The sequence below is a fragment of the Mastigoproctus giganteus genome, chromosome 9 (genome assembly GCF_048544385.1).
Source record: "Mastigoproctus giganteus isolate SK-2022 chromosome 9, ASM4854438v1, whole genome shotgun sequence".
NCBI classification, from domain to species: Eukaryota; Metazoa; Arthropoda; class Arachnida; order Uropygi; family Thelyphonidae; genus Mastigoproctus; species Mastigoproctus giganteus.
This window is the reverse complement of record NC_143583.1, coordinates 49,592,158-49,619,717: the sequence shown is the minus strand read 5'-3', so window position 1 is coordinate 49,619,717 and position 27,560 is coordinate 49,592,158. Positions and strand designations below refer to the sequence as shown.

General features: G+C 37.5%; 1 protein-coding gene across 5 annotated transcripts in view; it reads right to left on the bottom strand.

The window, feature by feature from the left end:
* LOC150080207 (uncharacterized) overlaps nt 1-27,560 on the bottom strand; it is a 441,155-nt gene that overhangs the window by 125,917 nt on the left and 287,678 nt on the right. For 4 of the 5 annotated variants that reach the window (XM_090382091.1, XM_090382092.1, XM_090382095.1 and 1 more), the window contains one exon: nt 10,768-10,854. In XM_090382091.1, the coding sequence (XP_090238217.1) occupies nt 10,768-10,854 (87 nt within the window). Of the gene's footprint in view, nt 1-10,767; nt 10,855-20,204; nt 20,296-27,560 lie in introns of those variants that run through there. The other variant, XM_090382096.1, reaches the window with a different exon arrangement.

The window sequence follows — 27,560 nt, the reverse complement described above, 5'->3', positions numbered from 1 at the left end:
GGGTTCTTATATGACAAATAATACAAGCAGAAGGGTGGCCAACCACAATAATGCTGACAATGATGCAGAGCATCTACATAATACAATTTGCTGAGTGATAAATTTGTCAACCGGCAGCACTTGATATAAGGCATCTGTCACGTCACTTTGCATGTGAGAATCTTTGCACAGAGTGTAGCAGACACTTAAAAATTATAATTATATATAAATATTATTAATTTATAATCATAAGCGAGAATTAAATTTGTTAATTATTTTTCTAAATATTAATATTTTCGGCACTTTAAACTATTTAAAGAAAGCCAAAAACATTATTCATATATCATTACGTTCCGTGTTTGCAGTGCTTTCGCCCGCAACATAACATGTGGGATAGAGGGTCTTTTAAAAAAATTATTTAAGATCAACAAGTGAGGCCCCTGGCACCAAATGGGTGCACCCATGCGTTAAAACGGCTCAGTAACGAGGCAGGGTTAGTTGGGTCGGAAAACTGCTAGCTTGTGGGGATTCACAGACTAAAGATTAACAATAGCCGCAGGCAGAGGTGAAAGAGATTCTTACACTGCTTCTATTAGAACGAGCAGCAGCAGCAGCCTGGAGAGCAAGGTGCTGCGGATTTGAAAGATTGCTGGAACTCATCATGGAACAAGGAAATAGATGGGCAGTGTTAGGGTAACTAAGAGACAGAACACGTGCAGGTATACTTGAATGTACACCAATGCTAGGAGCATAGTAAATAAATTTGATGAATTTGAAGTGCTGATCAAGAAATCAAAGGCAGATATTGTTGGGATATCAGAGACATGGAGTCACACAGGTATAAGCAGTGCAGAATTAGAATTTGGGGACTAAAATGTGTACACAAAGGATAGACAGGATAGGAAGGGAGGAGGGGTTATGCTGTTAGTTAAGAAACACAAAATCTAAGGAAGTGCATCCATTTGACATGGGTGGACAGTGCAATGTTGAGTCAGTTTGGTGTAACAAGCACTGGGAAAACAAAAATTAGGGTGTGTGTGTGTGTGTGTGTGTGTGTGTGTGTGTGTGTGTGTGTGTGTGTGTGTGTTACAGGCATAATGACTCTGATGAGTACAACGAACAGTTGTGCAGAGAAATAGTGGCACAGTAAATCAGAATGTCTTATAATGGGGGATTTTAACTTTCCAAATATTGATTGGAACTTTGGGTTGGTCACTCACACATCAGCAAGGCTTTTGTGGATTTATTGGATGATTGTTTTCAACAGCAGCATGTTTGAGAGGCAACCAGAGGGAGTAATACTCTTGATCTGATTATCAGCAGTGAGTACTTATGCATTAAGAATTTGCAGATAAAGGAGCCACTAAGTAGTAGTGAACACAGTGTACTGATGTGGGATTTACTTAAAGATCTAACCACCATCAAGGATCAAGGAAGGGCGTTTGTTTTCGTAAAGATGACCGCAGTGGTCTCAGACAGTTTTTAAATTCCATACAGTGGGACGAACTGATGACGTTACCAATAGCAAATTCTAAATGGGAAGTGTTCAAGGAATTAACTTTGGAAGCTATTAGGCTTTTAATACAAACTAAGAAATACTGTTCAAGGTTTAGGCCTAAATGGATGTCAGATGACTTGTGATGGAGATGAAAAATGATTTGGTATGCACATAAATTATCAGGCGACACAGAAGCCTATGGTAGATATAAGCTAGTCTGTAATTAAGTCTCAAAGAAGGTTAGGTAAGTGAAGGCAGATTATGAGAAATCTTTGGCAAATGATGCAAAGAAAAACAGCAAAGTATTCTTTATTTACATAAACTCTAGAAGGAAAGGGAAAGAATCATTTTGGTCCACTTGATATTGATGGTTAACTGTTGATGATTGATGTTCTTAGGTAGCTGAAAAACTGAATGAGTATTTAGCATCTACATTCACACATCAGGAATTCTGTAGGGAAGTGGACAGAAGCTTATTAAATTCTAACACGGCACTAAACAATTTTATAATAACAGAGCAAAGTGGAGGAGAAATTGTTGAAGTTAAATATAAGAAAGGCACCTGGGGCGGATGGGATCTATCCAGTTATATTAAAGGAGGCAGCAAAGGAAGTAAGCAAACCCTTAGCCATAATTATGAGAGCATACTTGGATTCAGGGAAGGTCCTCACACACAGGCTTATTTAGCATTAGCATACGATGCAAGAAAGCAAGCTTATGCAGTATCAGACAAAAAAAAAAAAAAAAAAACCCTCCCATTTCACTCCAAATGCTTGTCCAGCTCAGCCTTAAATTTATTTAAGCTACCAACTTCCAGAACAAGAGATGGAAGTGTGTCCCAGCAATCAACTACCCACTGGCTAACGGCAAATTTCCACACATCTATTCTATAATCCTCACACAATTGTATCCCCAAACCACAAAGGGGGGGGATCAAGGTTGTGACGTGAGTAATTACAGACCTGTGAGTTCTTCTATTCCAGGGAAAGTAGTGGAGTCACTGGTTAAAGAAACATTGCAGTATCTAGACAAGACTGCAGTAATAATTCTGATATGGCATGGGTTTGTTAAGGGGAAACCTTGTCTGAACAATCTGATTGTAGGCTACTTTTTTTTTTTTTTTCTTTGGCTAATGCTGTATAAGCTTGCTTTCTTGCATCATATGCTTCAACTAATGCTAGTTATCACTCCATTGCAATTACTTCAACTCTTTCTAAAGGAATTAAGAAATCAATTAACCACCAACTCTTAACATAACTAGAAACTGTCCATCTGATTAGTGATCAGCAGTATGGATTCCATCAATGTCAACCACTTGATACTCTGTGTTGTTACCTATACACGGTCAAATTCAATGGAAAAGGTTGATGAAACTCAAGCAGTTGCTCTTGACATTTCAAAGGCATTTCATCGTATTTGGCAGGAAGGTCTTCTAAATAAGTTTCCACCTTATGGTTTTTCAACTATTTTTTTGTAATTGGGTATTCAGTTTTCTCTTGTCGTTGTTGTTGCAGGTTTTATGGCGCAATGGCAGCTAAAGGCCATTATGCACCAAACAATGGTAGGAGATAACAGGCGTTATTGAAAGTGAGATATGTGCATTATGTGAGATTTAAGCATTATATTCTGTCATAGCATTTTATTCTTTTTAGGAAAGTGAAACTGCATCAATATCAGATCAGCTGTCTAATAGTTGTTGCAAAGGAGGTATGATTTGGGCTGCATGTCTTGATAAGAAGGTGGTTTGCTGTACTCCATTATAGAGAGGGCTGTCAACTACGATGTGGTGGACTGTAATTTGAGCATGGCAGTTCGGACAAAAAGGCAGGTCTGAGGAAGAAAGAAGATAAAAGTGAGTAAGGTATGTCCTATTCGAAATCTTGCAAGTGTGACTTCTTCCTTTCGGTTCGAGTGGAAACTAGATGGCCAAGACTGGAGATTCGATTTAATCTGAAGGAGTTTGTTACCTTCTTGGTTTTGCCAGTAATTCATACTTCGCTTTATTATAAGACTTTTATAGTCAGTGAAAGGAATTTTGAAAGTGTCATCAACTGATTGCACAGTAGATTTGGCTGTATGGTCAGCATTCTCATTGCCAGGTATGCCAACATGGCAAGCGACCTAATAAAATTTTACTACTTTCATGTTCTTAGCTAGATGAGCCAGCAAGTTTTGAATATTACCAAGTAGGTAGTTGTGATGCTTTCTTGGTTGCTGTAAAGCAAGAAGGGCACTGAGAGAGTCAGTAAAAATAATACTATTAGTAAATGGCACAATTTTACAGTTTCTAGGGCCATTTGTACGGCATGTAGTTCAGCACTAAAGATACCGCATTCTAAAGGTAACCGACTAGAGATTATGGATGATGGAAGAACAACAGCAGTACTGACATGATGGTCAGTTTTGGAGTCATCTGTGTATATCCTGATATAAGATTCATATTTCTCAAATAGAGATTTATGAAGCTGATTTACATTCTGTGGAGAAAGAGTAGTTTCTCCCATTCTTGAAGGGATAGATCACAGGTAGCAGGACAAAAAACTCATGGGGGAGTAGGGAAACTAGTGGTGGCTATTTTAGAAAGGTCAAGCTGCCAATTATTGTTAAGTAGTGAGCAAAGACGTATGCCAGCAGGTCGATTTATTGATATAAATGGCATACAAGTTCTCCCAATCTGGTGTAAATAGATGTTTCCATGATGGATGCAGGGGTTGGCCTTTTATTTTGACAGCATAATTTAGCAGTAAAATGTCTTTGTAGAGAGAGTGGGGGATCGTGAGCTTCAGCGTACAGGCTCTGCACAGAAGACGTGCGGTAAGCTCCAAGAGCAATGTGTAGGCCACTGTGGTGAATAGGGTCCAAAGACCTCAAAATGCTAGGTCCAGCAGAGTTGTAAACTGGTTATCCATAGTCTAACCTTGATCTTACAATAACATGATATAAATGAAGGAGTGTATGACGGTCAGCACCCCATGATGTAGCTGATAATATTCTCAAAATGTTTAATTTCTTGAAACAGGTGGTTCTAAGTTGTTTAATATGGTCAAGAAAGGTCAATTTTTTTATTATCTAAAGTTAACCCAAGGAATCGAATGGTAGGCACAACAGCATATCATGGCTCTCCAGCTTTACAACTGGGTCAGGGTGAAGATTATGTCTTCTACAGAAATGAACAACAGTTTTTTCAGGTGATACGCAAAAACTGTTATCTGCAGCCCATGTTGTAATCTTATCAAGAGCTCCTTGCAGTTGTCTCTCAATCATTCATGTTCTGGGAGTGACAAGGTCATCTGCATATAGAGCAGCAAATACAGTGGCTGGAATGATCTTAATAATTGAGTTGATTTTTATAATGAATAGAGTGGCACTTAAAACTGAGCCCTGTGGAACATCTTCTTCTTGGATGAATTTTCAGGAGAGAGTGGATTGAATGCAGACCTGAAAGGATCATTGCTTCAAAACGTTCTGTATAAACCTTGGCATATTACTCCTGAAGCCTAATGTATATAGATCACGGAGAATTCCGTATCGCCAAGCTGTGTCAAAAGCTTTCTCAACGTCTAAATAAACTGTAGTCAAATGTTCCTTCCTTAAGAAGGCATTGCAAATCTGGTTTTCTATTTGTATCAGGAGGTCTAAAGTTGATCTACCTGTATGAAATCCACACTGCGATGAATTTATAAGGTTGTATTTGCTTAGCACCCAGGTAAGACGAGAGTTTAGCATTTTTTCCATTATTTTGCAGATACAGCTGGTGAGGGCAATAGGTTGATAGTGACGTGGGTTCATTGATTCCTTGCCAGGTTTTAATAATGCTATGACATACGAGTGTCACCAGGTATCAGGGAAAGTATTTTCTGTGAAAACCCAGTTATATAGCTGGAGTAAGACATGAAGTGACTTTTCGCTCAGCTCTTTTAACATGAAATAGTGAATTCCATCAGATCCAGCAGCACTATGTTTTGAGACATTAAGAGCAAGCCGCAATTCAATTATGGTACAGGACCAGTTGTACGTCTGGTGGTGGTCTGTGTTAAAATTTAGGGTCTGCTTTTTAGCAAGGGATTTTTAATTTCTGAAAGTTTTGTGAGTATCAGGATACGGCAGAGGTTCGAGCAAAGGATTCTCTGAGAGTGTTAGCTATGTCTTGAGGTAGCGAAACATCATTCCCATTTACATTTAGTATTGATAGATGCAAAGGAGGATATTTGCTATACATTTTCCTAATATTTTTCCAGATGGTTTGTGTTTTGGTGAACCGTGTAATAGTTGAAGCAAAGCGTTTCCACGACTCTCTTTTACTTGCACACTGAATGCGTCTAGTATTGGCTCTGGCTTTCTTAAAGTGCACTAGATTAGCAGCAGTAGAGATTTTGCGAAATTTATTCCAGGCTTTATTTTTCTCTCTTTTGGTTTGATTGCATTCATTGTACCAGGATTTTGATCTTATTTTATGACTTGTGGACACTCTTGGTATTGTAGCTTCAGTGGCCAGCAATATTTGGTTTGTTAAATAAATTGACAGCATTATTTATTGACACATTTGAAACAGCTGTTTTTTATAGGATTGCTAGCTGCCTATATTTTAACCAATCAGCTTTGGCAAAGTTCCAATTGGCTGTTTGATTATGACAAGGTGGTGAATTTGATTCTATATGACAGACTTTTTTTTTGGTAGTTGTTAGTGCATCGGCTTCTGTGGCCATAATGCACCTCCCAAGGTTTTTGCAGTACTTTGATCCAAGCCTGAGGCGGGATTCGAACCCGCGACCTTTGGGTTGCCAGGCAGGCACTTTACCCACCTGGCTAGCCCGGTCGGCTATATGACAGACTGTTGGATAGTGGTCACTACCCAGTAGACTATCATGAACAGATCAGTCAAACAGCGGAAAAAGGGCTGGTGAGCAAATGGAGAGGTCAATTGCTGAGCTTGACCCAGAAGGTAGATGAAAATGAGTGGGTAAACCAGTATTCAGTAGTGTCAGATTAAATTTATCTAGAAGCTTTTCTAATATTTTTCCTCGTTTATTATGTATTTTATCACCCCATAGAGGATTATGTGCGTTAAAATCTCCCATGATGCAAAAGGGGGGGGGGGGAGCTGAGATACAACAGTTTCAAGATCAGTGTAAGAAATGTCTTGGTTAGGAGGAAGATATAAGGAGACAAAGGTAAAAGAAAAACGAAAGGATATTCGAGCAGCTACTGCTTCTAGATTTGTTTATTAGAGCCGACTAAAAGTGCAACCCCTCCATGAGCCGAATTGCTTACATGAGAAACTCTATCTTTTCTGTAGATAACATGATGTTTAAGTGAGGTAGTAAGAGAAGCTGTTAAGTTAGTTTCTTGGAGGCAAAAGGTAACTGGGTTATACCAAAGAAGGAGATCCCGAATGTCATCAAGTTTTCTGCGATACCCTCTACAATTCCATTGAAGAAAACTGGGCATTATTTGGGTGAAGCATGGTCCTCAGTTTCTGTCTGAGGGGCTGTTGGCTTATGCTGACCAGATTTTCTTTTTGGGAAGTACGGTCTTTCTGTTTCCATCTCTTCTTCTGGGAAGAGATTGAGAACAGGTTTTCCGTGGTCAGTGTTTTCTTCCATTTCTATTTAATCAGTTTTAGTAGTATCATTACTTTTTGAGTACACTGAGTTATTACTAGTATGCGGAACAGTGATTGGTGTGTTAACAGCCTTGTTTGTCTTACATAGTTTACTAGAAAGGGGCACATCTTCCAAAATTGACCGAGCCCAATCTGACATTAATCTGTTTGGGGTAAACATTACCTCAGTTTGAGTACCAGTCGTTGTTCTTTGCACAGTACTGGTTACTGCAGTTGGCTTTTGGACTACTTCAGCGAAGCTGGGTCGAGTGTTAAATTGCGCCAGTACGGATTTTTTTAGCTTCTTGGTACAAGATGTTTTTTTCGGCTTTGGCCCGTTGAATGTTTTTTTTCTTTTTCAACATGCTGTTTTCATTTAAACAGCATGTTGGGTTAGGAACGTACAATTTAATCTGACAATTCAGATAGCCTGCTTTGTTGGATGTTGGAGGCTATCAAATGTTAGTATTGTATTCCGAGTTGGAACTAGAGCATTGTCTCGTTTTGCTTATATGTGCTTTACATGCACAATTCCTTGGTCTTGTAATTCATTTTTCAACTCTTCTTCTTCTGAGAGATCTATGAGATCCCACTCAGCTATCACACCCCCTGGAGGTGTTTAGAGTAGCACGAGGGGAGACAGTAATCAATAATCCCCCAAAGGGAGTTAGTTTATGGAGCTGTTGTGATTGCTGTTCATCTGAGACCTCAATGAGCAAGTCGGCAGATCTCAGAAGCTTGGTTGTTTTTGGAGATCCTATTCGATTTTCTAGGTATTTCTGAATTTTAAAAGGTGAGAGACTACCTAGAAAATGTTCTTGGGTCGGATGCAATACAAGGTCCATTGGAGCCCTTCTTTGAACACAGTTTTTACACGTTTAGCACTGCATGAGTTAGAGTCTTCTATCTCATGATTAGCCATATTGGGATCCCTATGTCATGTAGAGGAGATCATTTTGCTCCTTTTAGCCCTGGAAAGATAGCTTTTCTTTCCAGGTACCGATCCCGCCATGGGGAGGCAGGAGCAGTGCCACAAGGGTAACCAAGCTGTTTGTTTGTTTGTTATTTGGTTTTTAGGAGCATTAGCAATTAAGGCCATATTGCTCCGGGGATATGCGATGGTTATTCCATGACCTTTCCGCATCCTCCGTATTTGGTGGTCACGGGCTCGAACCCCAGTCTAATCAACAAGCGCGTGCTACGCACTGATGCTCCTGCCCACCTGGCTACGGAGGCGCCCGGGTAACCAAGTGGCTGAGTTAGTTTGGTTACCAAAATTAACAAGAAACAGAAAAGTAAATTTCCTTCCTGGAACTCTGCCTACTTCTTGTAGTGCAAAAGTTTCGCAATACAAATAAATTAAGAAAATTGCATTTAAAACCTAAAGAAAACTATTTGCTTTGCACACACAATATAGAGACTGCTTGGAATCGCTTGGCACCCAGGGCCCCAGTTTTCTCTCTGAGCTTTCTATTATCACTGCGGGTGACGGTAGATGGCTCTTCTAACTTCTTCACTGGTGTTCCCCAAGGTTCAGTTTGCCCGGCTCAAATAGCTTCAATTTCTCGAATATCCACTACCAATTCCTTAAGTGCTACTCTCCAGGTATTTCTCCAGTGGGGCAAAAATAACTTAGCTGATTTCAATCTTTCTGAAACTCACTCCTGTCTTATATCTCACATAAAAGGATTCTTCTTCTTCTGCTCCTATGCTCTCGCTCTTGGGGTTTTCTCTTTTGCTCTCGGCATTACTTTTCTTTCAACCACCTCTTTAATCTGCACAAATCACAAATCTGCCCTACCATGGAATATTTTTGTTAGATCTGGGACAGTGCCCCTAAAATCTCTTTCAGGCTTCTAGATTCCATTCAAAAGAGGGCAGTAAGGTTAATTAATGATCCATCTCTAACAGAATCTCTCTCTCTCTCCATTCTCTTTCTCACTGACATTCTGTTTCTGCTGCAGGCCTTTTCAATAGATACTTTCCATGGGCACAGTTCTTCTGAATTGGCTTCTACAATTCCCGCCTCTCTTTTAAAGCAGTATAAACACGTGGCACAACCAGTCAATATTCTTTTACTGTCTAACTTCAAACTGACAGAACCAACTTTTCTTCTTCCTCATTTATTCATTCAACTTCCTTTTTGTGGAATAACCTTCCTTCATATATATTTCCTGAAAATTACAATCCACAGAAGCTGAAATCAAATGTCAATAAATATCTTCTTTTATCTTTTCAATCTACAACCTGTGCATGGTGAAAACTACTAGAGGTTCTAATACCTCTTGTGTTTGGAGTTTTCATAAAAAAATAAAATAAAATATAAAAAATCAGCTCAGTTTTTAAAAATCCTAGTAAAGTCAACTAAGAAAAATGATTTAAATATTGTCTGTCTGACAAATTTTCAAGATAACTTTCAGCAAAATTCATAAGATCAATATCTGTGAGACTGGTAGTTTAGAGATATCAAACACATGCACATATTATAATAAAAATAGTATTAAAATATTTAGGAGGACAAGCCAAACTTTCCATACATTTATAAAATAGTGCATACACTCCAAAGTTAGATAATGCAATAATACTACTAAAAGAAAATAATGAATACAAATTAAGCATAAATTAAGCTCTGGCAATTACAAAATTTAAACTATATGATGAGAACACATTAAATGAGACTTACCCCCCCATGGATTTTTCAAGGATGTGGCCTTAACAAGATCAAGCTTCATTTCTTTCCCATGCCCCCCCCCCACCCAATCCAACTGAATAGTAAGGTTGGTTTTTAAACAAAGTTACATCTTGTATTTTAAAATTCATTCATCTATACTTTTTATGAATCGTTCAACCCAACAGATAGCAAGTTGAGTTACTTAAAAAGATCTTACTGTTTTTAAATATTTGATTAGTAAGACACAGTACTAGCAGCAATCGGACAAAAATTAATGTCAATATGAAGAAGAAATATTAATTTCGTATTCTGGCTTAACTGTCCATTATTGAACTAAGATTAATGATGGACAATCAAGTCAAAACTGAAACTGAAATTTAAAAAATAAATAAAAAAAAGGAATAAAAATACTATCGCTATTTGAAGCAATAACATTCCCTACAGCTATTTATGTATCACTTAATTCATCCACTTCTAGATCTGAACTGCAGAGAATTTCAGCTTTTGCAAAATCGGCCTAAATTGTCATGATCTTGTTTTTATTTTCAAAGCTATTTCCATGCTACCATCTATTAAAATTGTGTGCTATTAGTTGGAAGCACAAATAAGAGATAGCAGCATAAAATGGAAAAATTTAAAGACAATTTGTAAATACAAGAGCAAGTTATAAGAAATGTACTTGTAATGACGTTTGAAAATTTGTGATCAACATGATAACTCCTGAAAGGGTTAATGTAATACCTTCTACAATAAAATTTACTTTATTACAATTCTTGTGGTTTAATTAAAGTTGTACCCATTTAATTAAGTTGTAATGAACAACTATATAATGTTCTCTCAACACAATTTTTATTTTAGTTTCAAATATTACGATAACTGTATTCAAACAAATACAGTATATGACCACTAAGCAAATTCCTTATCAACATTTTTTAAAAGCAAGTATGAAACTAGAAGTGATGTTACTGAAATTTTGCATTGTCTACAAATTGGCCTAAAGAAGGAAGGAATAACTACCTTGTATTTTTGTCTAAGTTCCACTGTATCTGCTTTCTCAATTTCTAAGACACGCCTCTTTTCTGTTGTTTCATCAGCATAGTCCATCTGCAATTATAAATCATTAATAAGCAGTTGGCACATTAAATGGAATATAAAATCTGACTGCACACTAACATTAGATTTATCTATAAACCACATTAATATTTGTTTTTACCAATTTCTCTAATGATAACCATAGGATTTAAAAAAAAAAAAAAAAAAAAAAAGTAATGGGACTATAAATTGGGAATGCCACTTAGCATGTAAAATTTCTCAACATATTAAACAAATATTTTTTGCTGAAATAATAAGATCAAATATGAACTTTCCAAGGAAAATTATACATTAAACCTAGTGTGGCACCCAAAAAGAAGCAAACACATTGGTGGGTAACATGACCAATGACGGGTGACCAATATTCTTTTTAATTTTTGGAAAAAGTGTGTAGGTTTATGCATTCTGCTCTGAGAATACACATTTCATATTTTCTTAATGGACTACAATAATCATTCTAAGCAACTTTTTTTTATTAAAAAATAAAATTTATTATTTAAAAATGCTGTTTTTTATTCCTTTCTTTTTCAAAAAAAAAAAATAAAAAAGTAATTTACAAATGTCATTTTTGATGAAAATTAAAAAAAAAAAAAAAAAAAGGTTTTGACATAAAATAAAAAGATAATGAATTATTTATTAGATGCTTCCATTTTCCAGTTTAAAAGACTGGTAAGCTTCAGAAATTTTAAATGTGAGCATTAGCATGGGCACATGATGCAAGAAAGCAAGCTTATATAACATCAGCAAAAAAGAAAAAAAAAAAAAAAAAAACAACACACACCCTTCTCATTTCACCCATCCACTTGCTCCAAATGTTTGTCTAGTTCTGCCTTGAATCTGTTTCAGCTATGAACTTCTACAACGACAGATGGAAGTTTGTTCCAGCAATCAACCACCTGCTGGCTAAAGGCAAACTTCTGCACATCTATCCTATAACTGTAAAAACCATCTTTCCTAAGTTTGAATTTATGCCTCTCAGGCGATTATTCTGAGAAAGAGGAAGAATCCCATCAGTACTGAGCATGCTCAAACTATTCAAGGCTTTATACACTTCAATCAGATCACCTCGTAGGTGCCTAGTCTCCAGATACTGAAATTTGCAAAACTTAAGCCTTTCTTCATATGAGCAACCCTTTGTTCCATTCACTAATCTTGTTCCCCTTCTCTGTACTCGTTCCAACAGCTCTACATCCTTCTTAAAATGAGGCCTTCAAACCTGTATACATTGCTCAAGGTGTGGACTGACCATTGCCTTATACAAGGGGATAATCACCTCCTTATCCCTGCTAGAAAAATTCCTGTATATCACTGACAAGAATCCACGAGCTACTGTTTCAGACTCTGCACTGCTCAGAAAACTTCATAACTGCCTGAACCATTATCCCCCCCCCCCCCCGGTGCTTTTCACTCTCTACCACTGTCAGTGTAGTACCACACAGTTGATATGTTACTCTGGGGTTACTGCTTCCCTTATGTAGTACTTTACATTTGTCAATGTTAAACTTCAGTTGCCACCTCTCAGCCCATCTGCTCAACTTTCCTAGATCCTGTTGCAGCAGCATACTGTCATTACCGACCTTTGTATCATCTGCAAACTTGGACATTAAGCCTGGTAATCAATATCACTGATTAATAAGGCACCTCTGTAGCCAGGTGGGCAGGAGCAGCAGTGCATAGCACACGCTTCTTGATTAGACCGAGGTTCGAGCCCGTGACCACCAAATACAGAGGATGCGGAAAGGTCAGGGAATGACCACCGCATATCCCCGGAGCAATATGGTTTTAGTTGCTAATGCTGCTAAAAACCAAATAACATAACATTGATTAATACAGAAAACAACAATAGAACTAACACTGAACCCTGGGGGACTCCACTAATAACATTAGTCCACAAAGAGCAGTGTCCATTGATTACCACTCTCTCTGTCTTCTCTCACTCAACCATCCTTTTATCCTACAATGCCACACTGTTCCAATTTGTGCAGCAGTCTTCTATGTGCAACAGTATCAAAAGCATTTCTAAGATCCAAATATATATCAAAATTATTCTTTGCATCCAGTTCCTTTGTGACTACATCATAGTATCCAACCAAATTTGTCAGACAAGACTTCCCCTTAACAAATCCATGCTGTGTCCAAGCTATAACTGAAGTCTTGTCTAGATGATGCACATACATTTCTACTTATCATGTGCAAAAAAAAAAAAAAAATAAAAAATAATATATATATATTAGATACTATTATTCATTTCCACTTCTTTATTTTTTCAAAATCCACTTCAAATTTGGCATGTGCTGCAGTGTACAAAGTTTGATATTGATTAGTAGTAGCGGCAAATGATGCAAGAAAGCAAGCTTATATAGCATCAGCCAAATAAAAAAAAAATAATAATAAAAATAAACATTTCCATTTCACCCATCCATGCACTCCAAATGCTTGTCTAGTTCTGTCTTGAACTTATTTAAGTTGTTGACCACCACTATGACATATGGAAGTAGGTTCCAACTGTCAACCACCTGCTGGCTCAAGGCAAATTTCAGTTTATCTATTCTACAATTGTCTTTCCTTAACCTTCAGTGAGTAATCTGAGCAAGAGGAAGAATTCCATTAGCATTATTGAGCTGGCTGAAACCATTATACATTATATAGTGTATAAGGCCTTATACACCTCAATTGTTTCCAGATGCTGTAATTTGCAAAACTTTTAAGCCTTTCTTGGTAACAGCAGCCCTTTATTCCATTCACTAATCTTGCTGCCCTTCTCTGTTCTCGTTTCAGCAGCTCTACATCCTTCCTAAAGTGAGGCCACCAGACCCGTATGCAGTACAAGGTATGAACTGACCATTGGCTTATACAAGAGGAAAATTAGCTGTTTACCCTTGTTAACAAAATTCCTGTATATTATAGAAAAGATACAATGAACTACTATTGCAGGCTGTCTGCACTGCTCAGAAAACTTCATATCTGACTGCACCATCAGCCACTGTACAATATTTTATACACATCAACAACAACGAAAAAAAAAGCTCACCCATCCATCCCCTCCAAGAATTTGTCTAGTTCTTCCTTGAATCTCTTCTAACCATTCACTTCCACAACAGATGGAAGCCTGTTCCAACAATCAACCTAATGCTGGCCAAGGGCAAACTTCCACACACCTATTCTGCAACCATCCTTCCTCGACTTAAATTTACACCCCCTCGTTTGTAGTCTCAACAAGGAGGGAGAATACCATTCACATTCAGCTTACTTGAACCATTAAAGGCCTTAAACACCTTGGTCAGATCACCCTGCAGGTGCCTAGTCTCCAGAAGCTGCAATTTGAAGAACTGAAGCTTTTCTAGATAAGAGCACCCTTTTGTTCCCTTCACCAATCTGGTTGCACTTCTCTGCATCAGTTCCAACAGTTCTACATCCTTCCTAAAGTGAGGCCTTCAAACCTGTAAGCAATACTCCAGATGTGGCCTAACCATAGCCTTGTACAAAGTAATAATCACCTCCAAGTATGTTGTTTCCTGAAGAGTACAGCCACCTGAGCAAATATCAAGTTTTGTCTTCTAGTTAAAAATGTAATAAATCTTTCAAAAACAAGTAGGATAACACTGTAGTTATTTATTGAACTAGTGGGAGAGTAAAACAAGTAACCTAAAACAAACATGTAATTCAAAACTCTGCAGACGGTCACCAGTAAGGTGATCTGCCCTGCTAATAGCTGTACAAGGTGACAGGCACCTAACCAGTTCTCACACTCAATACTCTGCTAAAACTCTAAAAAATTTGTACAATGAAAGTTTGTCTATGTTTAGGAATGCAGAAAATTTTTTGATTTTCAATCACTAATTTACAAATGACTATTTATTAGAAAAACTTTTTTGCATAAAAGCAAGTAAGGCTCCCGAGGTTGATTGCATATACTCTGTAGTTTTGAAGGAGAGTGCAAGGGAATGTACTGAATCCCTGAAGTAAAGGGGACTTCTTAGGACTTCGGAGATTCCTTTAGATTGGAAAAGTGCCAATGTATCACCCAGTTCTAAGAGTGGTTCTCAGATCAGTTAGTCTGAATTCAGTGGTAGGAAAAATCTTAGAGGTAACGATTAAGATTGCAATACATGGTCATTTAGATGGATATAGCATTCTGAAGGAAACACAACATGGCTTTGTTAGGGATAAATCAAGTTTAACTAACTTAGTAGGCTATTTTGACACAGTTACTCATGAACTGGATTGAGAAATATTTGACAGTTTATTTGGAGTTTAGAAAATCATTTGACTTGATTCCTCACGAGAGGTTACTACATAAGCTTGAATAGGTTGGGATTACTGGCAAGATTCTAAGATGGATTGCTGGGTGGCTGCAGGGCAGAAGGCTGTGATTAATGGATATTCTTCAGATTGGTGTAACGTAAAGAGTGGGTCTCTCAACGCTCAGTTCTTGGATGAAGGGACAGAAGGTGTGATGTCAAAATTTGCAGATGACATAAAGATTGGCAGAGTAGTTAATAATTAGTGCCAAGCAGCATTCCATCAGAATGACTTGACATCCTCACACTCAGTTCTCTAACCATCTTTGAACAGACTTCAAAGGTGGTCAGAGAAGTGGCAGCTGTTTTAATGCTAGTAAAGGCAAGGCCTTACACTTGGGAAATAGCAACCCACAAATAAATTATACACTTGGTGGGATTGAATTAAAAACAGGCTAGGAGGACAGGGATCTGGGAGTTACAATACAGGCAGATATGAAGTTTTCTGAACAGTGTAAAGAGGCAGCCAGAAAAGCCCATGTTGCCCTATCGATTATTTATTAAATATTATCCTGTAGCGATAGGGAGCTCATAATACCAATGTATACGGCAATTCTAACATCACATTTGGAGTACCGTGTTTACGTATGGAGACCTCATTTGAGAAAAAAAAAAAAACATTGAGCTTCTTGAAATGGTCCAAAGATGGGCAACTTGAATGGTGAGATCTGAGGAAGAATGACTATATCAGGAAAAATTGCGATTATGTGAGCTACAGAGCTTAGCAACCAGGTACCTTAGAGGTGCCCTGATTGAGGTTTATAAGGCTCTGAGAGGGATTAGTAAAATGAATGAAGGTGGAATTCTTACTGTTATAAAGAATTCCAGACCTAGGGGGTCATAAATTCAAATTACTGGGATTGAGAATTTTAGCCAGTGAGTCGTTAACTGCTGGAAAAATTGCTCTTGCAGGTAGTTGTGACTGACAGTTTGAATAAATTCAAAGATCAACTGGATTATATGCTTCCCTCCTCACACAGATGAAGAGGGAAACGTGTTTTTTCTTATCCACTCTTTTTGTTTTTTGCCAGTTCAGCAAAAGCCTGTGGCTTCTTTGCACTATATGGCAAATACTATTACTAATTATTGTTATTTTCAAGGGTAACCTATCAGGTGACCAGCAACCACTGCCAAGTTAAACAAATCAAAAGTAAAAGACATTACTCACACAATTGTAAATTTCTTTCAATGGGGAAAAAAAAAAGGGGGAACATTCTTAAAAAGGCATGAAAAACTTTACATAGGGTATTTATTTTGTTTGTTTATATTTTTAATTGCACAATGAATGCAATGTGCTAGGCAGCAAGCTGCAGGAATAATGAATATTTTCCAAGATGCAAAATATGCACAAAGTTGGTATTTTATATGAGATTATACCATCTGAAGTTATTTCAATTACTACAGTTTAAGGACAATACTGAAGGTGATGATCCTAAGCATTCAAGCATTATTTTTCCATTTAAGTTTTAAAGTAGCAGCCATTAAACACTCAAAAATCAAAAAAGATATTTTATTAACAAATTGAGACAAAAGGAACCTAAGCATTTATTTATTATTATTTGTAATATAGATAAACAACATAAAAGATACTAGAACATATGTCATAATCACACAGGGTCAATGAGACAGACCCCAGACAATATTTCAACAATTTGTGCTCTTCATCAGCTCTGTTAAAACAGCTAAAACTCCTATTAGCTGTTTTTGAAAATGTTTTCTTTGATTTCTGCAATGAAAATTTCAGAATTCTTTAATTACTGCACACAGAAAATATTCAGGAATTACATTAAACCTAATTATATGCACATGTTGAATGGCATGTCACATACAATTATTGTTAGTCAGATGGCTTTACTAATGTGAAATTTCTCTCAATTATTTTCTCTGGGGTGGAAACACATACACAAAATCAGAGTTAAGCACAGATTTTCCATGAAAAAAATAGAAGTTATTTTATATACAGAGTCAACTCAGCAGAAATTTACCTGACTGCTTTCTTTTGGATATAATCAAGGAGTTTTATAGCAATTTTGTACACACATGTCTAGATACAGGAACAAAAGTCCTGGTTTCAAACAGGAAGGATTCAAGAATAGTGAATGCAGTCACAAGGGCTGCAAATAGTCACATACATAATGATGCCAAATAAAGTATACTTTATGCTTGCAAATAATTTAATTTCCCAAGCAATCAAATTGTGTCTTTAGAGCCGGAAGCTTCATTAGTCAGGATCAATTTTTCAAACAGTTCCTTCAGTCAGTTCATAAGAGAAATTAAATGGGGATTCACTTTTTTTTTTTTTTTTTTTTCTTTTTCAGACAAGGCCTGGTTTATTTGAATAAAGATGAGAGCAATCAAAATAACAGATAATGAAAATCAAAAAACCCAAACAAGCTTATGTGCAAAATTCCTCTCCACAATGAAAAAAATATGCACTTGGTGTACTTGGAGTGCAAGGAGGACAACTGGACTTGTGTTCTATAAGTGTCTAGTAATTAACTCGATGAGGTGGAGCTGTACTATTGCTGGAGCTAGCCAGATAGAAATGCTGCTCACCATGACTTGTGGTCTTGACCTGGTACAATCCTGGGAGGGGGAAAATTCCTCTACTAAACAGGTGGTACAATGTAAGAGGACTGCCACTAAGACCGGAAGCATGATATAGTACAGAGGTGGGCACGCATGAGGTCAATGAGAGCCGAATTCCGGTTTTTCATATATTATAAAGAGCCATACCATAGTTACATAATATTAAATACACAAATTTAAATTAAATTAAATTTAATTATTATGATTGCATATTCTACACAAGTCTTAAGTGCTATGTAAAGTATACATACAGATAAGAAAATATAATTAAGAGAAAGAAAATACAAAATAATTATTTCAAAATTTTAATAATAAAAATAAAATATAATAAAAATGCATTAATAAAAAGTATAACATTTAAAAGACCTTTGGTCAAATCTTTGAAATTTGGCCTAAAATTTGTTAAAGCCGTTCGCAGCAATTCTGTGAGATGATGATTGGTCAACTGTGAACGATATTTTGACTTCACGAACTTCATTGTGGAGTACAAAGATTCACAGCAATATGTTGTACCAAAAATTGAAATTAGACGGCAAGCAACTTTCTTTAAATGTGGATATTTTGATTCTGGCACGAGTTTCCAAAATTCAATTATAGAAGTAGATTTGTGCTGCATTTGCAATGCCTGATCCTCTTTCATCTCTAATAACTCCAATTCCCCAGCCGCTTTTTCAACAAGTATTATTTCAAAAATTGGAAATCCATCTTCAATAATATTCATTACTTCATCAAGCGCATTTCTAACATCGAACGAAGAATCTAATATTTCTTCCTTCACATTTATGTCCGCAGATACATAACGGACAAAAACGGCCAATTGTGGAACATCCTGAATGTCTGTAGACTCGTCGAGAGCTAAACTAAATGCTGTACAATTTTTCAAATCACACATCAAACTATTTTCAACACTTTTACTAATTGCATCAATACGACGCTCAGTTGTAGGCGTGACATAGGAACCTGTGCGATCAATTTATGCAGTTTTGTATTATCTGGATCTAAAACTTTAACCACTTCTTCCAAGTTTCTTTTAATAAATTCTCCTTCTCCATATGGACGTTTGGCACCAGCAATATTCCAAGCTATCAAAAAACTAGCTTCATTTGCTCTGTCATCTTCGCGACTAAAAGAAGACAAGAGTCCTTGTTGCTTATGAAGACCAGATTTGCAAGGACTTAAGTTTCTCCATTCGCAATTTTGAATTGAGTGGATATTGAGTTGAAAAGTGGGGGATGACTTACTTCGTAATGTCAACGTAAATTGCTTACTTTGTAGTTTGCAATTGTAACTTTACAAATAAGACACAACGACTTTCCATTATTGTCAATAAAAGCAAAATTTTCTATCCATTCTTCTTGAAAGATTCTATTTTCTTTTTTTGATATTTTCTGAGGTCATTTTATCAAAAAAATCAGTGTAAATGCACGCGGATTTATTTATAATCAAAATAAAAATAGCAAAATATCTAGACATAAAAAAAAAATAAACAACATAAAATCCGTATAACAAAATATTAGTTACTTAGTTAATTTAACAAGATTCAGTGAAAAAAGTTCTGAAATAATAAAAAAAAAAAACGGATTTAAATTTTCAATGGGAGCCGCATTTGCCCACCGTTGATATAGTATAAATTTTTTTTTTTTTTTTTTTCCATAATTCAAACTGAGAATATCTATCATATACACCTAAAAATACAAAAAAAAAAAAAAATAGGTTGTTAATGACAATCCTTGAGGTTGTCACAGACATTCACTCAGATACACCACACAAGCTGTACTTGCTACCAGGGAGTCTAAAATGCTGATGGAACTGATATTCGAGTGACACTCAAGTCAACTGGACCAATTTTGGCAAAGTCTGCTCAGTCTGTGACAGCCAAATCCTCTGCCTGAACCTTCACAATGGTGGGACTATTAGTAATCCTGGGTATAACCCCCACGCGTAAGCACACTGTGGGTGACCATCAGGTGTGAACCAATGGAAGCAGGGATCGAGGTGAGGCACCCACACCACATGGAGGAATGTTGCCCCTCTATGTTACTAGGCAATACTAGGTGGTAGATGACTCTCATCAACCGTGCAATACCACCACTTTGCTTATTGGAGGCTTGAAGTGGTGGAATCCATGTTTAGTCTCCAGAGCTAAGTTCCAGTCAACCCTTCCTCTCTTTCATCATGCAGTATGATTGATGTCTTTTGAGATTATGTGGACATCATGGCAAGATCCAAATTTCCTAACATTTTGATACAGCTCTAAAATGGTGTTCGCAGAACGGCTGTCTGTGAACACCATTTCTAATGTCTTTATCCCATTAGAATTTACTGATGAAAGGGCCCATTTAACTCTGAAAGCTTCATGTCATTTATTATTAAAACTTTTCTGTATTATACAGAATTTATCTGTTCTTAAACTATCCAATCCAGAATTCTAGAGTAATGGGAGAAATCAATTAACCGCCAATTTTAAACTACCTAGAATCCTTCTGTCTGATCAAAGATCGACGCTATGGATTCCGTCAGTGTCGATCCACTGGTAATATTCTGGCTTATGTTACCCATTTATGGACAAATTCAATGGAAAAGTTTGGTGAAACACAAGCAATTACTCTTGACATCTCAAAGGCTTTCGATTATGTTTGTCATAAAGGTCTTCTGAACAAGCTTCCATCTTATGTATAGATGTATACATAGATAATAATAAAAGAAGAAAAAGTGACAATGAAAAGTTTCCAATGTTTAGGTAATATATTTATGAACAAAGTTTAAAAATAAATAAAAAAATAATTACATAAAATAAATTTTATGTTTTTTTATATGTAGATGGTTTGGCCCAAGTGACCACTGAACATTCCATTATGTATCCTGATGGCAAACAAAAAAGTCAACTTTTCAATTTCTGAGGTATGCTCTAGAAATACAAACTCTGAAAAACAATTATCAGTGACTAAAAAAATCTATTAAGCCAGTCACTATTCCTCTCTTTCATCTCTTCTAAAATGATATTTTAAACAGATAAAACGATAACAAGTACTCAATAATTTGAAATTCCATATCAGTAATACTTTTATGAATATTTGTTACTTATTTTCAAACTGGTTTACTTTTTAAAAGCATTGCTTTCCATAAATTTTAATTCATTGATGGGTTCATCTCATATTCTCAAGTCATTACATATTAAATATTTCACCTTAAAATTTTAGCAAATATCAATTAATATTTTGTGAACGCTTAAGGGGACAAATTTTTCTTCAATGCATAACTCAGTATTAGTAGCAGCAAATGATGCAGCAGATGAAGTCTGTTCCAGCGATCAACCACCCACTGGCTAAAAGCAAATTTACACATATTTATTCAACAACCATCCTTTTTCAATTTGAATTTATGCTGCCTCATATGCCTAGTCTTAGCAAGAGGAAGAATCCCATAAGCAGTGAGCATACAAAGAACTTATCTTGGAAGCTACTAGGCTATACATACCAACTAAGAAATATTTTTCAAGGTTTAGGCCTAAATGGATGTCAGATGAACTGATGAGGCATATGGCAGAGAAGAAACATGCATGGGATACATACAAATTAACACATGACACAGACGCCTATGATAGATACAAGTTGATCTGTAACCAAGTTACACAGGAGGTTAGGCAGGCGAAGGCAGATTACGAGAAATCTTTGGCAAAGGGATGCAAAGAAAAACAGCAAAGAGTTCTTTACTTAGGTAAACTCTAGAAGGAAGGGGATGAATCAGATTGGTCCACTTGATATCGATGGGTCAACTGTTGATGATCCTGCTCAGGTAGCTAACAAACTAAATGAATATTTTGCATCGACATTCACACATGAGGAGTTATTTAGCGAGGGGAAAGCCAAAGGTGTATTCAACTCTAGCAGTAAGCTAGAGAATCTTGTAATAACTGAGAGTAAAGTGGAGGAGAAATTTTTGAAGATAAACACAAGAAAGGCACTCGGGGTGGATGGGATCTATCCAGTTATATTAAAGGAGGCAGCAAAGGAAGTAAGCAAACCCTTAGCCATAATTATGAGAGCTTCCTTGGACTCAGGGGAGGTACCCACAGACTGGAGATGTGCAAATGTGACCCCAATTCACAAAGGAGGATCAAAGGGTGACAAAAGTAATTATAGACCTGTGAGTTTAACTTCTGTTCCAGGAAAATTAATGGAGGCACTATTTAAAGAAGCACTGCAGGATCATTTAGACAAGACTTCAGCTATAGCTCGGACACAGCATGGTTTTGTTAAGGGGAAGTCTTGCCTGACCAATTTGATTGGATACTATGATGCAGGGAATAACTTTGATATTATATACTTGGATCTTAGAAAGGCTTTTAATACTGTTGCACATGGAAGACTGCTGCACAAATTGGAGCAGTGTGGCACCGGAGGCAAATTGCTGCTGTGGATAAAGGGGTGGCTGAGGGGGAGAAGACTGAGAGTGGTAATCAATTGACACTGCTCGTCGTGGACTAATGTTATTAGTGGAGTCTCTCAGGGCTCAATGTTGGGTCCATTATTGTTTTCTGTATTCATAAATGATATTTACGAGGGTATATCAAGCTTAATGTCGAAGTTTGCAGACGATACAAAGGTAGGCAGGGTTGTCAAGGACACTACTGACACTATGCTGCTGCAACAGGATCTGGAAAGGATGAGCAGATGGGCTGAGAGGTGGCAAATGAAGTTTAACATTGACAAATGTAAAGTACTACACATGGGAAACAGCAACCCCAGAGCAACGTATCAACTCTGTGGTACTACACTGACAGTGGTAGAGAATGAAAGGGACCTGGGGGTGGTTGTGCAGGCAAATATGAAGTTCTCTGTGTAGTGCAGGCGGGCTGCAAGAGTAGCTCATGGTGTATTGGCAATGATATATAGGAATTTTTCTAGCAGGGATAAGGAGGTGATTATTCCCTTGTATAAGGCAATGGTCAGGCCACACCTAGAGTACTGTATACAGGTCTTTAGGCCTCATTTCAAGAAGGATGTAGAGCTGCTGGAACGAGTACAGAGAAGGGCAACAAGATTAGTGAATGGAACAGTGGAACAGAATGGATTAGTGAATGGAACAAAGGGGTGCTCTTATGAAGAAAGGCTTAAGTTTTGCAAATTACAGTGTCTGGAGACTAGGCACCAGCGAGGTGACCTGATAGAGGTGTATAAAGCCTTGAATGGTTTGAGCATGCTCAGTGCTGATGGGATTCTTCCTCTCGCTCAGAATAATCACCTGAGAGGGCATAAATTCAAATTGAGGAAAGACAGATGTAGGATAGACGTGAGGAAATTTGCCTTTAGCCAGCAGGTGGTTGGTTGGTGGAACGGACTTCCATCCCTTGTCGTGGAAGTTGATAGACTAAATAAGTTTAACGCTCAGCTGGACAGATATTTTGAACGAACAGAGGGGTGAAGTGGAAGTGGTTTTTTTTTTGGCTGATGCTGCATAAGCTTGCTTTCTTGCATCAAATGCCTCTACTAATGCTAATGCTAATACTCAACCCATTCAAAGCATATAACTCCTCAATGAAATCACCTCGCAGGTGCCTAGTCTCTAGACGCTTCAATTTGCAGAACTGAAGCCTTTCTTGGTAAGAGTAACCCTATGTTCTGCCTCACAAATCTTGTCACCTTTTTTCTGCTCTACATCCTACCTAAAATGAGGCCTCCAGACCTGTATGCAGTACTCAAGATGTATTCTGACCATTGCCTTAAACAATGGAATAATCATGTCCTTATCCTTATCAGCAAAATTCCTGTATATCACTGACAAAACCATTGAGCTGTTTTGGCAGCCAGTCTGCAATGCTCAGAGAACTTCTTATCTGACTGCACAATTACCCCAGGCTTTTTCATTTTTAGCTACCCTGAGTGTAGTACCACACAGTTGGTACGTTACTGCTATTCATATGCTGTACTTTTCATTTGCTAACTTCAATTGCCATTTCTCAGCACATCTATATAATTTTTCAAGATCCTGTTTCAGTAGAATACTGTCAAAACATTTCAGTAGCATACTGTCATTATGCCTGGCATTTGTGGATTATGAAATGCCATTTGACTGCATATAGCATACAGCAACGTTTCGGGCACTGGAAAGACAAAGCACAGATACTCCATATATTATGACTTTGAAGAAAATATATGAGAATGCTATCTACTTTATTAGACTAGACAAAGACAGTAGCAAATTTAAAATTAAGAAAGAAGTTTGACAAGGGGAGACAATATCTCCGAAGCTGTTTACTGCTGCCCTTGAGAAAGCTTTCAGAAGATTAGACTGATTGCAGAAAGGAGTCAATGTGAATGGAGAGTACATAAACCATTTACGATTTGCGGTTGACATTATGGTCATAAGCCACGATCCCAAAGAAATTGAGGAAAATCTTAATCAGTTATGTAGAATTAGTAAGGATTTTGGACTAAAGATGAATATGGCTAAAACAAAAGTAATGATGAACAAGTATGCCACATAAAGGGATATAATGTTTTAAGGAGCAGTAATTGAAAAGGTGGAGTCATGTTATCTTCGACACGTCATTAGCTTTAATAATGATGAATGGCTGAAAGTCAAGAGAAGAATAAAATGTGGATGAATAGCATTCAGGAAATATAGTCTCATACTGAGGAGCAATATCCCAATTTGTCTGAAACGTAAAATAATGAACCAATGTATACTACCGACCATGACTTATGGAAATGAAACTTGGGCACTCACCAAAAGAATGGAAGAGATGTTGAGAACTACACAGCAAAGAATGGAATGAATTATATTGGGAATGAGACTGTTAGATAAGAAGAGAAACACATGCATTAGCGTAGGCATATGATTCAAGAAAGCAAGTTATGCCGCATCAGCCAACCCAATATCCCAATACCCCCCCCCCCCTTTCGTTCATTCCAAATACCTGTCAGCCCAGCCCAGCCCAGCTTTAAATTTATTTAGGCTATCAACTTCCACAAGAAAGGATGGAAGTCTGTTCCTCCAAACAACTACCAGCTGGCTAAAGGGAAACTTCCGCACATCTGTCTTTCCTCAATCGAATTTATGCCCTCTCAGGTGATGATTCTGAGCAAGAGGAAGAATCCCATCAGCATCAAGCATGCTCAAACCATTCAAGCCTTTATACACCTCAATCAGATCACCTTGCAGGTGCCTAGTTCCCAGACACTGTAATTTGGAAAACTTAAGCCTTTCTTTGTAAGAGCAACGGCTTTGTTCCATTCACTAATTTTGTTGTCCTTCTCTATACTCGTTCCAGCAGCTCTACATCCTTCTTGAAATGAGGCCTAAAGACCTGTATATAGTACTCAAGGTGCGGCCTGATCATTGCCTTATACAAGGGAACAATCACCTCCCTATCCCTGCTAGAAAAATTCCTGTATATCATTGACAAGACACCATATGCAACTCTTGCAGACCGTCTGCACTGCTCAGAAAACTTCATATCTGCCTGCACAATTATCCCCAGGTCCTTTTCATTCTCTACCACTGTCAATGTAGTGCCAAAGAGTTGATACGTTATTGTGGGGTTACTGCTTCCCATATGCAGTACTTTACATTTGTCAATGTTAAACTTCATTTGACCTCTCTCAGCGCATCTGTTCAACTTTTCTAGATCCTGTTGCAGCAGCGTACTGTCAGTAGTGTCCTTAACAACCCTGCCAACCTTCGTATCGCCTGCAAAGTTGGACATTAAGCTTTATATACCATCATCAATATCATTTATAAATACAGAAAACAACTATGGACCAACACTGAGGGACTCCACTAATAACATTAGTCCACAATGAGCAGTGACCATTGAGTACAACTCTCTTGTCTTCTCCCACTCAACAATCCTTTTGTCCATAGCAGCAGTCTTCCATGTGCAACAATCTTATCAAAAGCCTTTCTAAGATCCAAATATATGATATCAAAGTTATTCCATGCACTCAGTTCCTTTGTGACCACATCATAGTAACCAATCTAATTGGTCAGGCAAGACTTTCCCCTTAACAAAATCATGCTGTGTCCAAGCTATAACTGAAGTCTTGTCTAAATGATCCTGCAGTGCTTCTTTTACCAGTGCCTCCATTAATTTTCCTGGAACAGAAGTTAAACTAACAGGTCTATAATTACTTGTGTCACCCTTCGATCCTCCTTTGTGCATTGGGGTCACATTTGTACATCTCCAGTCCATGGTTATGGCTAAGGGTTTGCTTACTTCCTTTGCTGCCTCCTTTAATATAACTGGATAGATACCATCCACCCCAGGTGCTTTTTTATGTTTATCTTCAACAATTTCTCCTCCACTTTCTGCTAGGTTATTACAAAATCATCTGGCTCGCTGCCAGAGTTCTCTTCAAATAACTCCTCACATGTGAATGTAGATGAAAATACTCAGTTTGTTACCCACCTGAGCAGGATCACCAACAGTTGAACCGTCAATATCCACTGGACCAATTTGATTCATCCCCTTCCTTCTAGAGTTTACATAGGTAAAGAACTCTTTCCTGTTTTTCTTTGCATCCTTTGCCAAAGATTTCTCATAATCTACCTTTGCCTGCCTTAATCTCCTTTGTGACTTGGTTACAGACCAGGTTATATCTATCATAAGCTTCCATGTCACCCATTAATTTATATATATCCCATGCATTTTTCTTCTCTGCCATATGTCTCATTGGTTCATCTGACTTCCATTTAGGCCTGAACCTTGAACAATATTTCTTAGTTGGTATGTAAAGCCTAGTAGCTTCCAAGATAAGTTCTTCGAATGCTGCCCATTTTGAATTTGCTGTTGGTAACATCATCAGTTGGTCCCACTGTATAGAATTTAAATACTGTCTCAGTCCATCGTAGTTGCCTTTACGAAAGCAATAACCCTTCCCTTTACCCCTGATGGTAGTTACCTCTTGAAGTAAATCCCACTTCAGCATACTGTGATCACTGCCACCTAGTGGTTCCTTTATCTGCAGATTCTTAATGCATGAAGAATCACTACTGATAATCAGATCAAGAGTATTACTCCCTCTAGTTGCCTCCCGAACATGCTGATGTAGAAAACAATCATGCAATAAATCCACAAAACCCTTGTGAGTGACCAACCCACAAATTCCAGTCAATATCTGGAAAATTAAAATCCTCCATTATAAGACTCTCTGATTTACTGGCCCACTCTATTTCCCTGTAGTTTCTTATTATACTCATCAGAGTCATTAGGCCTATAACACACTCCTCTGGATTCTCCCATTATGAAACACACCAAACTGACTCCACACTGTCCAGCGATGTCGACTGGCTTCACCTTCTTGGATTTTATGTGTTTCTTAACTAATAGCATAACCCCTCCTTCCTTCCTTCCTATTCTGTCTATTCTTCCTGTACACATTGTACTCCGCAAATTCCAGTTCTGCATTCCTTATGAACCTCAGGGGCTCACATCTGGTGAGTATGGGCTTGGCACACCCAGGGTCCTGAGCTGGATATCATCATTCTTTTCTTTCTTGATGATTCCCTTCTACTTCTGACTCTTGTTCTCTCTCTCTCAGGGTAATTCAGAATTTTTTTTTTTTTTTTTTTTGGCTGGTGCAGCATAAGCCTCAGGCTTCCTTGCATATTTTGGCCAATAATAATAATAACAATATCTGTGTGACACCACATCTCTGATATACCAACAACATCTGCCTTTGATGTTTTGAGCAAAAACTCAATTTCATCAAATTAATTTTTTTTTGATTTAGGCAGCAAACTCAATTAAAGGACATTCTTATCAAAACTAAAGGACTAAAATGGTCTTGGGCAGGACACATAGCTCAAAGACATGATGACAGATGG